The 14,813-nt window shown below is 32.2% G+C and overlaps 2 protein-coding genes across 2 annotated transcripts in view; one reads left to right on the forward strand and one right to left on the reverse strand.

The window, feature by feature from the left end:
• Positions 1 to 6,472, reverse strand: part of LOC142323047 (inhibitor of Bruton tyrosine kinase) — a 135,853-nt gene extending 129,381 nt beyond the window's left edge. The window contains exons 1-2 of the mRNA XM_075362194.1: positions 5,983 to 6,472; positions 1,361 to 1,546 (exon numbers count right to left, since the gene is read on the reverse strand). Of these exons, the coding sequence (XP_075218309.1) occupies positions 1,361 to 1,546; positions 5,983 to 6,144 (348 nt within the window). The 5' untranslated portion in view covers positions 6,145 to 6,472. The remainder of the gene's footprint in view (positions 1 to 1,360; positions 1,547 to 5,982) is intronic.
• Positions 6,473 to 6,764: 292 nt separating this feature from the next.
• OSCP1 (Organic solute carrier partner 1) overlaps positions 6,765 to 14,813 on the forward strand; it is a 42,645-nt gene continuing 34,596 nt past the window's right edge. The window contains exon 1 of the mRNA XM_075362327.1: positions 6,765 to 6,958. Coding sequence (XP_075218442.1) covers positions 6,847 to 6,958 — 112 coding nt within the window. The 5' untranslated portion in view covers positions 6,765 to 6,846. The remainder of the gene's footprint in view (positions 6,959 to 14,813) is intronic.

Consider the following 14,813-nt stretch of genomic DNA (forward strand, 5'->3'; position numbering starts at 1 on the left):
TGTGTTATTGCAACAACTGAGGAACAAGTCTGAGAAAATGTAATTACAAATTTTGTCAAAAGATTGCGTGAGTGTCATATAAGACGTGGAGGACATTATACTATTTTACATATTTAATTAGAATGTTTACTCTTTCAAAGTATTCACAACTTTGCCAATTCATGCATAAATAAAGGTTAATTTTGTAAATTTAAATCCTGCAATACTTTTAAGCCACTCTTTAGCAGAAATCCTTTTTACTTCCTTATACAAACTAAAGGAAATATTGTAATCACAAAAAATTTCAGTTTTCAGATTTCAATGGAAATATCCATTTTGACTAGTTTTGGCATGATGTCTGTACATATGTATCTCACGTAGCTCAAAAACAATTAGCTGTAGAATTTTGAAATTGTGGATTTAGGACTGTTGTAACATCTAGTTGTGGACCTCCCATTTTGATTGCAATCGACTAACCAAAAAAGCCCAAAATCCAAATTGTTTTGGATTTTGGGCTTTTTCTTAATTGCAGTAATAAGCCCTCATTGAAAACGTTTTAATGATATATCATAAGTGGTATTTATTTTCATTTGATGCAGAGCTGTAGCCAAATAAAATTTTTATTAATGAAATATTTGGAACTTACAAGAGGAAGGCACATCGGTTCAAATCCTAACTTTATTTCATTTCTTTTGAACTTTTTTTTTTTTAATTTAAATATATTGATTTATTAATAATTATTAACCTCTGACAGTAAAAAAAGTTTTACAATAAATAATTATTCAATAATAACTATAAAAAAAATCAAATAACAATTTTATGTACTTTTCATTTAAAAAAAATATATGTATATGTATTTTAATAGGTGTACAAGGAAGACATGTGGTGCCACATCAGATTTTTAAAAAATGCTTTACAATTAACATACTTGATAACCCACTTAATGACATTCACATAATTGGGGTTTTCATACATGAGAAAACAGCATTTACCATCAGCCATCTTAGTTTCTTTAAATTGTTGTAACAATGTAATTTGACTTAGACAAATCATCCGATACTCATTTCATAAAACTGAGAAAAAGCCATTCAAAGTTACAGGGACACAAAACAAATACATCATCTTAACATATAACCCTCCTCTTAGTGTAAACACCTATCATAGCCTGTTATATAATGAGAACACCAATGGAAAAAATAGTTTTCAGATAGATTTTTCTATTAGAAGAGTTTGACGTAATATAACAAGATTAACAATTTGAAAATATTATTTATGTCACAAAACCAAAAACCTAACAGACTAAACTGCAAACACACATCAGATCAACAATTTTTAAAAAAAATTTAAGGATAATATTGACGTAATGGAAATTCCAATTTACCTTTATAAATAAAACTGCAATATCAATTTGACCATATATCAAACTGCGATGCAAAGGAGTGTTTAAAGATTCCTTATCACGTGCAGATAAGTCAGCATTTCCATACTTTAGTAACCAATGACACAAATCCACTCGACCACAAGATGCTGCCATGTGAAGTGCAGTTCTTCCAGCATCATCTTTAACCTGAAGTGTACAGAAACAATCAATAAAAAAATACAACAGTAGTATATACAGTTCAATCAGAAATGCATCACCACCTACTTAAGTGTTGAATTAAATTTATACATAGTTAATCAAACTGTCGACACCATCAAGAAAATTCTTGAATCCTGTAGATTCACTTTAACATTAGGTTACCAGAATTTTGAAACCAAAGTTATGATAAAGCATTAATAAAGTTATTAATGAGCACATATGTTTGTTGCTGGAGATCATTGCCGTATATCGGACTACCTCATATAACGCTGCCTGTGTGCTAATGGGTGTTCCCCCATCCATGTATGAAGTGTGACGATTTCTGCTGTGATGACGATCATCTAGACCTGATATCTTTTAGGGAAGAGTCAAGACCAGAGTCTCGGTGGGAGATCCCTTTGGGGGATTCCCCGCTTGAGGCATAAGGCACTCAAAAGACGAAGACCCAGTCCTTGGGGTGGAGTTGAAGGTTACGGCATTGCTGGATCTGGAGTCTCCTTGCTGGGGGTTAGAGGCAGGCATAAAGTAAAAGGTCCAATCAGTGGGCCGACTTGCCTTGCCGGATGTTCAGCTGGTGGGTGGGAAGGCCTGTTATTATAATTAAAGGGCGCTCTCTTGTACTACGTTATACTTAACTGTGGGTCCAGCTCAGAAGAGAGGATATAATAATAAGAAAGAAAAAAGTTATTAATAATACGTTACTGACAAAAGTAAGTTTGGGTCTTGATTAATAATAAACTACATCCCTGGCAACTGATAGTTCAGCAACCCTTGAACATCTCAGGAAGAAGCATCCTGAAAATTGAAAGGTTATGGGAAAGAATAAAGCGCCAATGGGGAAAGTCATACTTAATTCTGCTACACAACCGAAGTTAATAATGATGGGAGCAGTCTGACTGTAAGCCTCTGACATTATTAATGACAAATTTAGTTTATCTGTACTTCATATAGTTGACTCAGCTTTGTCTTAACTTCAATGAATAATTCATCATTACTAAACTGTTAACAAAATTAATAATGTCTGCTTTCAGAAATTTTTTTTCAGTTCATAATTTTGTTCCAAAATTCTCAAACCACTGTGCAGGCTATATGAAATCTTCTACTATGATTTTTAAAGAAGGTATTAAATTATTAACCTGTATCTGGTATAAAATTAAAGCCTACTTGTATATTTTTCATTTAATTTACACTCTCCTGCATAGTTCTTTCCTCAAAGTTCTGCTAAAATGGCATTTTAGTTTTCCATTAACAAATTTTCATCCCCTAACATATTTTATTAAATCATTTCTTTTGTCAAATATGATTTCTATTTCTTCTTCTTTTCTGCTGAAGAGGTTGGCATGTAAACAGAAAGAGAGGTTTACATGCCAACCTCATTCATACATATCTTCCTCTGAAGGTATTACTTCAGAGGAAGATATGTATGAATGTAAATGAAGTACAGTCTAGTATAATTTAAACAATAAGTTTTTAATATTAAGACAACTCTTCAGAAATAGAAGATCTCTGAACGTTTACAAGAAAAATATAAAAAAGGAAACAAGCTGTGTTATGTGAACAAATGAGATGATGATGATGTGGCCTCTCCCCAATGAGTTTTCATTTTGACATAGAAAAAGCATTCAACATCCCAAAAGAAAAATTTGAGGGAACAGTAACATTTCAAGGAAAGAAAATAAAGTTTTTAAGAAGTAATCAATAATTGTATGGATTTATTTCATGGAGGAGGAGGGTAGTAATCAATTGTATGGGATTATTTTTTTCCTAGGGTGGAGGGGGAGGGGGGTTGAATTTCATGTGAATCAAGAAAGAGCAAAATAAAGGTACTTAGATATGAAAGAAAGGTAATGAAAAATTATACATTAAGACACAGAACACATTACACAATTACTTTTGATCAGCAAATAAAATTGTAAAGATCAAATGTAAGGAAGAGACTAAAAGCAGATTAACATACGTCAGAATAGCTTTTAGAAAAGAATCTCGAATCAAACATACGATTCAGAATTAGAAAAGTAAATTTTAAAATTATTTTTTCTTTCACTACCTCACATGCTTGATCATTTTCTTTCTCTCTCTCTCTCCACCTTAAATACAAAATTTGAATCACAACTGTAACAGAACCAAAATAATGGTAATAAGATAATTAAAGTACAATGAATCAAGATCAAATCAAGTTTTTTATCAGAGACATAAGTTCTTTAATGGTAAGAAGATAATTAAAATACTATTTATCAAGAGCAGATTTGTTTTTTTTTTTCATCTGAGACATAAATTCCTCACAGCAAACTGTAAGCCCAATTAAGACATTAACACTGGATTTCAATTATAGGCTGGCTAGTTCTTTCAAAATACCATTATCTGAGATCTAAAAATAAAGATAAATGTAAAATATGTTTCTAATTAGATTTATTTGGAAATTTAGCATGCTAAAAGATCAACCCTTACACTTACGGAGCTAACAATGCAATGTTTATTATATATCTAACTTTCTAAAAGCTATTTTTAAAAAAATAACAAATCTTGTTAAAAATGTTTAAGTAAGGTAATTTTATTGTCTTCAGAAAAAAAACTCCTTGAAACTATTTACTTACAATGTATTACATTTCAGTCAATAATTAAATCAAATATTTATTATAACAAAGAATTATGTTTATTAAAAAATAACAGGTGATTAAAACGAAATAATTTATTTATAAGCAGATACAACATAGTTAAGAGACAAGTATGTGGAGTCCAGACTAACAGCACCTGTAAAACGTTCTTTGCATATGGGCTTAAAATTTTACAAAATAACTTGCTAAGGAAAACTGAAGTCATCAATTTTAAAGCTAAAAAATAAAATGTTCAGATATTAAGTTTCATAACGAACTAATTTTCTTTTTCTTTCTTCTTTGAGTAGATTTTTAAAACACGAACATGTTTTATGATATTAGTTTTCTTTCTTTTTCTGTTTAGCCTTCAGAACCACCATAAGGTATTACTTCAGAAAATGAATGAGGATCATATGTATGAATATAAATGGGGTGTAGTCTTATACAGTCTCAGGTCAACCATTCCTGAGATGTGTTGTTAATTGAAACCCATCCACCAGAGGACACCGGTATCCATGATCTAGAATTCAGAACTGTATAAATTTACCTGCCTTTACTAGGATCTAATATTAGTTTAGCTTGACTTAGGTGTCTAAACGATTTGGTTTTAAAAGTTTTACATCACTTGAAAATTACTACCATAAAAACAAAAATGAAAAACATATTTACAAAACATATAAAGAAAAACTATACATAACTGCATTTCCCCACATAGTACATCAACTCTACAGAACTGTAAATTATTTACAATAATTTATTTAAGCATAAATTTTTAGTGCAACATTAACCTGTTTCAAATCCGTAATTGTATTTAAGCCTTTAGCAATCTTATGCAATAAAAGAACATTTGTAAACTTCTTTTCTATATTTTTAATTAGATTTTAATTTGCTAATACTACCTTAATTCTTTCTGGACTCATCAAATTTCCTACTTTAAACATAAACTACACTATGCATGTCCATATTGCAAATATGAAACTAAGCTCAATAACAAAGATCTTTCAGTTCAGAAAACTATACTTTTGCCCCCATATTTCAGAAAATATCATTTTTCCTGATCTCTTAGATGAATGTACATCTAGTATTAAGGTTTTTTTCTTGGACTTGTAAGAAGAATGCGGAAGTCGGTCGCTTTAGACTTATATATTCTATGAAACATTACAACTATTTATGATACTAAACTAGTAAAAAAGTTAGTAATATAGTATGTTTCTAAATACTGTGTAGATCATCTCTCATCAAATAAAATAAACTTAAAATGGTATCTACTCAAATAAAGGTAAATTACTATTCATTATTAACATATAACTTAAACTTATTAATTTCAATTAACAGAAATGTGAGTTACACATAATCTGAAGCAACTGTTTTATCAAATAACAATTTAATTTAAAAAAAAAAAACATATATCTTCACATTATATCTACTTCCACAGCTACCATATGTTTAATCTGTATAAATATTAAATTGCATACCGTCAATACAGCCATAGATTAATTAATTTGAAAAAATGTAAAAATAAAAGTTGAAATCTTTTTACACACATCCAGTTGTACCCACCATCCTTATGAAGAAAAACATTCTATATCTCACCTTAACAAAATAGTATTGTTTCACAAACAATGTTAAAAATATAATATTTTTTATTCGCCATAAACATAGGAATGTACAAAATACTTTAAATACAGTATGTATTATTTATTCACTTTATGGACATTCAAGTCATTCTTCAAAAAATGACACCATATGACGCAACTAAATTAATGTTAAATGTGGTTGCAATAACATGTAATTCACAAAACAATAAGAATAAATTACGAAAATGTTTACCTGGCCATAATTTCCACACAGAATATTAAAATAAGATGCCAGCTGCCTGTCTGTAACGGCCCTCTTAGTAATAGCAGAAGTAATAATAGAACCATGAACTAGAGACTGACATAAATTAGTACAGTCTTTTTCAACAGCTAAATAACTATTGTTTTTTGTCATTATCGTAATTTTTTAACTAAAAACAAATGGAAATAAAAGTTACTTTTTTACTGATTAGAATTAACAGAAAAAAATTAAATAAAAATATATTGGCCCTAACCATAAACAGTTTAAAAAATCATTGGCATATTCCTTTTAGGTCACAGAGGACCTAAAAGCACATTTAATCACGCCATAATTAGACAGTTGAAGTGTCCACTCTGCAACATGAAGAATAATAAAAAATAGATTTAACAGAACAATTACACAAATTGTTATCAAAACACTCCATATCATTCACATTCAGAACAACGTTTACTTATGTTACTGCGACGACACAGTGATGCAGCGAACAGCTGTTATTAGTCGGAACTAAATTGTCGTGTTTTCTCATCCTAACATACTTTTCAATACTCCCAACATACATCTCAACACAAAAAGTAAACATGAACTCTTCCCACGAAACTATACGCATATAATTTATTTTAGTAATGGTTACTAATAAATTGCAATAAAAAATAAAAAATAAATTTCCTCTAAATTGATTAAAAATCAACTGAATATATAATCATGTTGTGGTACTGTTCCCATGACAACAAATTCAAAACCAACGCTATTGAGTGGAGTGGAAAGAATAGTAATGCGCCACGGAGTCAATTAGCAAATTAGTTTTTATTTACGTTTTTGAAGTACAGTAACAAATTCGGGTGTTTTGTTGCAAGAATGGCTCAACATACACTACCTTTACTCTTTCTTAATTTAGGAGGTGAAATGTTGTATATTTTGGATCAGAGACTTAAAGCTCAGAAAATACCATCAGATAAAGCAAGAAAGGGTAAATAGATTTTCTGTTAATTATTTATATAAAAAATACTCTAGTGATTTGTACATGAAATAAATATTACATTATTATTACCAATTTCTAATAATTTTTTTATTGCTAGAATATATTTTCTGCTTTGAATTTTAAAAAATATTTAAAAAAATATTCATATAGTGTTATCTTCTTGCTTAATATATTTTATTTATGCCTGATATATTAGTTTATTTATACATCTTGCAATTTAAAAAAAAATAATATTTAGTTTACTAAATAAACTACAATTAAAAATAAAGGTATCACTGTAGATGTAAATTTGCTACTATTTCATATATAATATAGGGCCCCACCTAACTATTGCTAGAGGTCTGTTTATAAGTAAATAAATAAGGTCTGTAAATAAGTAAGTAAATAATATTTAATTTTTTCTCGGAAAAGTATAAAATTGTAGCTACTAAAAATTTTTAATTACAATCATATATGTCAATAAAAAATGTTACCATCATTTGGCTGGAGTACTATTACCTATGCTGCTATTAACCTACGCACATGAGACCTCAACAGATGATCTGACAAAGCAAACATATCAAATTCCATAAATTTCAACTTCTATTCAGATGAGTGAATTGGTGCGTCCTCATTCGTGCCCCTGGATAGCACTTAGCAAAGTGTAAACTAAATGCCAACATTCGCTATACAGCCCATCAAGTGCAATGCAGCAGCCAAAGGTTAACATATGTAAAGGAAGTTAGCTAGAAAAAAAGGAGCCTTTCTCAAGGCTTTCTATTTGTAAATAATGTAAATAGAAAAATAAAATATCCTAATAGACTAAAGACTGTAGTCTGAAATATTAAAGACAAATCAGTTCAAAAAATTAGGGAGAAACTGATGATAGATAAGACAATAATCGTACATAAAAGAGGAAAGCATAATCTTAGAAGAATTGAAATATGGTGTAAAACAAGAACAGAAGTTCTCCTTTTTACTGGCGAACCAAAACTGAAATATATACTGAATATATGAAACTGAAATATATACTTGTATATATGGTGTTCCTTCATATACAAGTGGTGTCCTTCAGATACATGTGTCTGTGGGTACTGAATGGTCAGAATGCTGTAGAAGAAGGATGAAGGAAACCCATAAAAATAAGGACAGCAGTGACAAGCAAACCATTAACATCCTCCAGTGGAATGCTAGAAAGTGATGATTCTTAAGCAAAAATACAAGACTCTGATACAAGGATTGCTTGCATCCAGGAATCATCCCTGAGGGAAAATGCCTTTCAGACAAATTATCATGGATTCACAACGTTCAATCTTGAAAGAGAGGACAAGCGAAGTGGTAAAGTGGCTACGCTTATCCATAACTCAATTCTGGACATAAATAGTGCTAGTGGTATACATCATGCAATGGAATATATAAGTACAAATGTCCAACTTAGCAAAGATTTCAAACTAACTATAACAAATATCTACTTGCCCCCTGCAGTCTACATTACAAAAGAAATGCTGAACACACAAATTCCAACAGACACATTTTTATTATTATTGGTGATTCAGTCCTAATCATGTAGCCTGAAGTTGTGGAAACCCCAATCAAAGAGTAATTACAGTACAGGAGTGGGTACTGGAAAATTAATTAATCCTCCTAAATAAAGACAAAATGCCAACATACCAATCAGCTAAATAGGCTCACTTAACGCTATAGATCTTACACTGGTGTCAGCTGACTTAAGTTCTTATATAAAAGAATTGCCTGTTGGGGAATATATGTCTAGTGACCACTTCCCTATTATAATAACCATCCAGTATAAAATATCAAGTTTAATATACCGCCTTTAACCAAGTGGAAAATGAAATCTGTTAATTGGGAGAAATTTAGTGCTGAAACTAAGATCTTCTCAGAGAGTAGCAAAACAATTGAGGATGAAGTAAGAAGCATTACAAACACTCTGATAAATGCAGCTGAGAAACATGTATCAAAAATCAAACAAATAATTCATCAGCCTACGAATGTATGGTGAAACAAGGATGCCACTATCATTAGAAGAGAAAAGGAGGAGGGCTAGGCACAGATGGCAGAGACATAATACATTAGAAAACAAAGTTGAATACAATAGAGCCAGCACAATTGCTAGAAAAGTAAATCTAACATCTAAAAGAGATAGCTAAAAGGATTTCCTCAGCACAATTAATGTTACTGTTAGTGCAACAGTATGGAAAAATTTTAAAGCGATGGAGGGTTCCAGCTACAAAAAACTCACATAGATCAAGGATGACAAAGGAAAAATCTGTCAAGAGAAAATACATTGCTGAATGCTTCATTAAACACTACAGGAAAAAATTGGGGCTTAAAACCAAATATTCTAAAATACTAAATAAAAAGGAACAATTCCTGTCATGCAAAATCTACCATCTCTTTAGACATAATGATGATGAATGTGATGTCTTTATACAGATTGGAGAAGTACAGGAAGCTATCACACAACTTTTCAGTCACAAGCAAGGATTTAAGACAGAATGATATGTTTAAACACATATCGGAGGAATTACTATGGACATAATTTGCTCTTTTAATAGGATTAATTATTCTGTTGTTGAAACAAGGTTTTTTTTTTGTCTTCAGTCATTTGACTGGTTTGATGCAGCTCTCCAAGATTCCCTATCTAGTGCTAGTCGTTTCATTTCAGTATACATCCTACATCCCTAACAATTTGTTTTACATATTCCAAACGTGGCCTGCCTACACAATTTTTTCCTTCTACCTGTCCTTCCAATATTAAAGCGACTATTCCAGGATGCCTTAGTATGTGGCCTATAAGTCTGTCTCTTCTTTTAACTATATTTTTCCAAACACTTCTTTCTTCATCTATTTGCCGCAATACCTCTTCATTTGTCACTTTATCCACCCATCTGATTTTTAACATTCTCCTATAGCACCGCATTTCAAAAGCTTCTAATCTTTTCTTCTCAGATACTCCGATCGTCCAAGTTTCACTTCCATATAAAGCGACACTCCAAACATACACTTTCAAAAATTTTTTCCTGACATTTAAATTAATTTTTGATGTAAACAAATTATATTTCTTACTGAAGGCTCGTTTCGTTTGTGCTATTCGGCATTTTATATCGCTCCTGCTTCGTCCATCTTTAGTAATTCTACTTCCCAAATAACAAAATTCTTCTACCTCCATAATCTTTTCTCCTCCTATTTTCACATTCAGCGGTCCATCTTTGTTATTTCTACTACAGTTCATTACTTATGTTTTATTCTTGTTTATTTTCACGCGATAGTTCTTGCGTAGGACTTCATCTATGCCGTTCATTGTTTCTTCTAAATCCTTTTTACTCTCGGCTAGAATTACTATATCATCAGCAAATCGTAGCATCTTTATCTTTTCACCTTGTACTGTTACTCCGAATCTAAATTGTTCTTTAACATCATTAACCTCTAGTTCCATGTAAAGATTAAAAAGTAACGGAGATAGGGAACATCCTTGTCGGACTCCCTTTCTTATTACGGCTTCTTTCTTATGTTCTTCAATTGTTACTGTTGCTGTTTGGTTCCTGTACATGTTAGCAATTGTTCTTCTATCTCTGTATTTGAACCCTAATTTTTTTAAAATGCTGAACATTTTATTCCAGTCTACATTATCGAATACCTTTTCTAGGTCTATAAACGCCAAGTATGTCGGTTTGTTTTTCTTTAATCTTCCTTCTACTATTAATCTGAGGCCTAAAATTGCTTCCCTTGTCCCTATACTTTCCTGAAACCAAATTGGTCTTCTCCTAACACTTCCTCCACTCTCCTTTCAATTCTTCTGTATAGAATTATAGTTAAGATTTTTGATGCATGACTAGTTAAATATAATGACTAGTAATATAATGACTAGATAGAGAAACTACAAATGCTTATAGGCCCATTTTCCTAACATCCTGCCTGGGAAAGTTGATTGAAAGAGTTATAAATAGCAGACTGAATTGGGGATTGGAGACATATGGATTTGTTAGTAATAAACAATTCGGTTTACAACAACAGTGTGACACTGGTGATGCCTTTCTACTAATGACAGAAGAAATCTATGCAGCCTTTACTAAACAAAGAGTGAGTTGGTGCAATGATCTACTTTGAAGCTGCCTTTGATGCAGTCTCACCGATTGCTTTAATACTGCAGTGCGTAAAAATTGGCATATGAGGCAAACTATACTCGGGCAGTTCCTATACTCATCTCTGATTAGCAGATTCTTTAAGGTAAAAATAAACCAGTACATATCTGAAAGCTGCATTATCAATAGCGGCATACCACAGGGTTCAGGGCTTACTCCAACTCTTTTTAACATAATGTTGCATGATCTGGAATCAAGTTTACCATTGGATACCAATCTGTCAGTTTATGTAGCATAAAAATGAACATTTAGCGTTGGCAACAAGCAGAATGCTTGTTGCAGGGTTTGACAGGGTTTGTTCATGGGCTGACAAGTGGGAACTCAAGATATCAACTTCAAAGTTAGAGTACGCAGTGTTTACAAGAAAATAAAACTAAAAAATTTCCGCCCAACTCTTAACGCTTAACGATATAAAAATGAGATTGATAACAATCCAAGAATTTTAGGTATAACTGTGGATGAAAAACTCTTCTGGAAGAGACATGTAGAAACTGTGCTGGAATGGATACTTGGCAGAAATCAAGGGGTGGTGACATAGCAACTATGAGACAACTGTACATAAAGTATATAAGATCCAGAATTACTTATGGCTGCGAGGTGTGGAGCAGCAGATTCACTTGAAAAAACTAGACTACAAAATTCAGCCATGACAGCTTATCTTCAATGCCCCAAGACTACTTCCATCAACACATTGCAGATCAAACTCAATATTGAGCTGTTGATGTTGTTCATTAAAAACCTGGATAAAATTCCTGAAGTACAAGATGTATCCATACACTCACCCCATGAACAATTTCGACCTAATGGTGGAGGGGTATGTAGATAGTCCTTCTGTTTCCCCCTGGATGAAGGAACTCATTAGCACAGATCTAGAGAATATTCCATCAGTACATACTATCCCTCCATGGTTCTGGACCAGACCTAACACCAACACTGAGCTTCCAGATCAACTAAAAAAACAAGAGAACCACTGAATTATTAAGACAAAGGTCTACAGAAATGATAAAATCAAAATTTAAAAAATTTCTTCACATTTACACTGATGGCTCATTTAGGTTTGATAATTGTCTCTCAGGCTCCAGAGTCCACATTTCAGATCTAAATATGCAGTATCTGGCCCCTTTTTGTCTTCATCTAGTCTTGAAACTGAATGGCTATACTCGCGGCACTGCAGATATGCTGTGATCTACCTCAGGGTGACATATACATTTTGACAAACTTGAAAACATCCCTGTACACAATCTCTAACTATAAGCTTTCTCCTTTCTTCTGCTATATTAAGGAAATACATCATGACATGTTTGTTTTGTGAAGCAAAACAAACAAAAACATAAGCTTCCACTGGATTCCAGAATACTGTGGTGTAGCAGGCAACGAAGCGGCAGATAAATTGGCTGCAATTGTGTCAAGAGTAGAACCTAAGCCAGAGAAAATTGAAATAATGATAACGGGTTTGAACCAAGGCAGAGGAATCTTCAAAAAAACTTTGGAAGGAATGGTGGAAATCCTACTTGAAGGGCAGAACACTCTATATGTAAGATACAGAAGGAACCAAACAAATGATTTACAAGGGAATGACAAGAAAAGTTTAGATGTTGACGGTCAGAATCAGAACCAGTCATATAATTATGCAACAATATTTATACAGGTTTCATCTGACTGAATCTCCAATATGTGGAGGATATGGTGACGCTGTGGAAACAAGTGAACATATAATCTTCGAATGCAGTTGCAGCAAGGATAACCAATGAAACAAGATCCGATTGAATGTCTTGAGGCCTTGCATCGAACTGAAAGATGGGCTGACATTATTTTAAAGTGTAAGAAACTTCTACAAATGGCTGTGAAATTGTACAAGATGCACCGTGCTGTCAATGTTGGATGCATGTAGTAAGGAGTAAGAAGTAAGTACCTTCTATTCAGGAAGTTTAGGTAAGGGTGTTATGAATAGTTGCTGCTCTCTATGAAGTTCAAAATTTCAAGTTCAATCTTGACAATTAACCAAAAACCTTTCTCCACATTAAATTAAAAGAAGTTCTCAAATTAACAGAATCATTGCTCTGCCTTTATTTTTCACTGTTGAGTCCATGTCTTTAATTTCTTGAAAACTTTGTTCATCTCCAAATTTTGTACAAATTTTTTCATAACTTTTCTTTCAATTATCAGTTAATCCATTACTCACTTTGATGCAATATCCTAGCTATCCATATCATACTGATAATGTTCCGCCAGCCTTCATCCTCTCTACAGAAACATTAGTACATACGTAGTCAACATATTCCTACTCTTTGCTGTTACTGACTTGATTGCCAATGTTCGCATAAATCTGTAATACAACACAACTACATGTTACTTTATACTATCTTGATTAAATTTGTCAAATGTACATTATGGATTCTAGCAAATGATTAGTGGAACTATATTTACTTCCTCTTAATTAATCTCAAAAACATCACTCTCACTGATTGAGATATAATGATGAAATCTGGTAAGAATATTTTCGCTAAAAAAAAAAAACTGGACTGATTGATCTGCAGATAAATAGCACAAGTGAAAGGTCAAATGGCACGCAACCAAGTCACATGACATTCCCTCTCACCATTCCTGCAACTGAGTTGATTGTGGACCCCTTAGTCGGGCCGTGGCCTTCATTTGTACTGGACCTTGCATCTGCAGCCTATATCAGAAAAATGTTAAGTGCTTTAAAAGAGCAACATGTTAATGTGATATTTCTTGTGAAACTCAAAAAATCTGCCACAGAAACTCAATCGTTATTAAAAGACGTGTACAATGATGAATGCTTATCATGCACTCAGGTTTTTGAATGGTTTAAATGGTTCAGAGGGATGAGAAGAGATAGATGACCCGTGTCCAGGATGACCATTTTTTTTCAACATCCTTGGAGTTGTGTATGTAAATTGTGTTCCTGAAGGTCAAACTGTGAATCAACAAACTACCTTTAGACTTTAACTACTATCCATGAACAAGTAGGAAGAAAGTGACCTGAATTATTGAAAAACAAGTCGTGGATTTTTGTCTGTTGTTGTCTTGCATTGACTGTCAAGATGTTTTTGGCCAGGCATGGGATCCCTGTGTTGGAACATCCGCCTCATTTACCGGACTTTGCCACGTGTGGCAAAGTCCAAGGTGAAATCAGCACTGAGAGAACTATCTCGTGTAAGTTATAAAATGACACCACATTTACATCTCTGAAACTAATAATTAGGGAGTTATTAAGGCAGTATGATATAGACCTTTTCATTATGCTACAAATTTCTGTTTTCATATCATTGTGATTTTAAAGTAATTTCATGTCAAATTTGATAATTGTAAAAGTTACAAAATAATAATTGTAAATTTAAAATAACACTGCACAAAATATTACATGTTAATAATGATAAAAACATTTGCAATATAAATTCAAGCTGACTACCTAATATAAAACACATTCAAAATAAAACTTTCACAATAAATAAGTTTTAGACAAAATAATTAATTTGAACTCCTAATGTGAAAACAGATGAGATTAGGAAATTGTGTACATGTTACCTATCAAGCTAAAAAAATACCAAGGAAATATTTTCTGCATTCATTACTTTTAGTTCATTGTACATTTATATGTAGGTGAGCATCAAATCAGTCACTCAGACTTATTTTGAACACTATTGTATGAGAGACTGACATTTTTTAAAGAGTTAATA

This window comes from Lycorma delicatula, chromosome 1 (assembly GCF_047948215.1).
Source record: "Lycorma delicatula isolate Av1 chromosome 1, ASM4794821v1, whole genome shotgun sequence".
Classification (NCBI taxonomy): domain Eukaryota; kingdom Metazoa; phylum Arthropoda; class Insecta; order Hemiptera; family Fulgoridae; genus Lycorma; species Lycorma delicatula.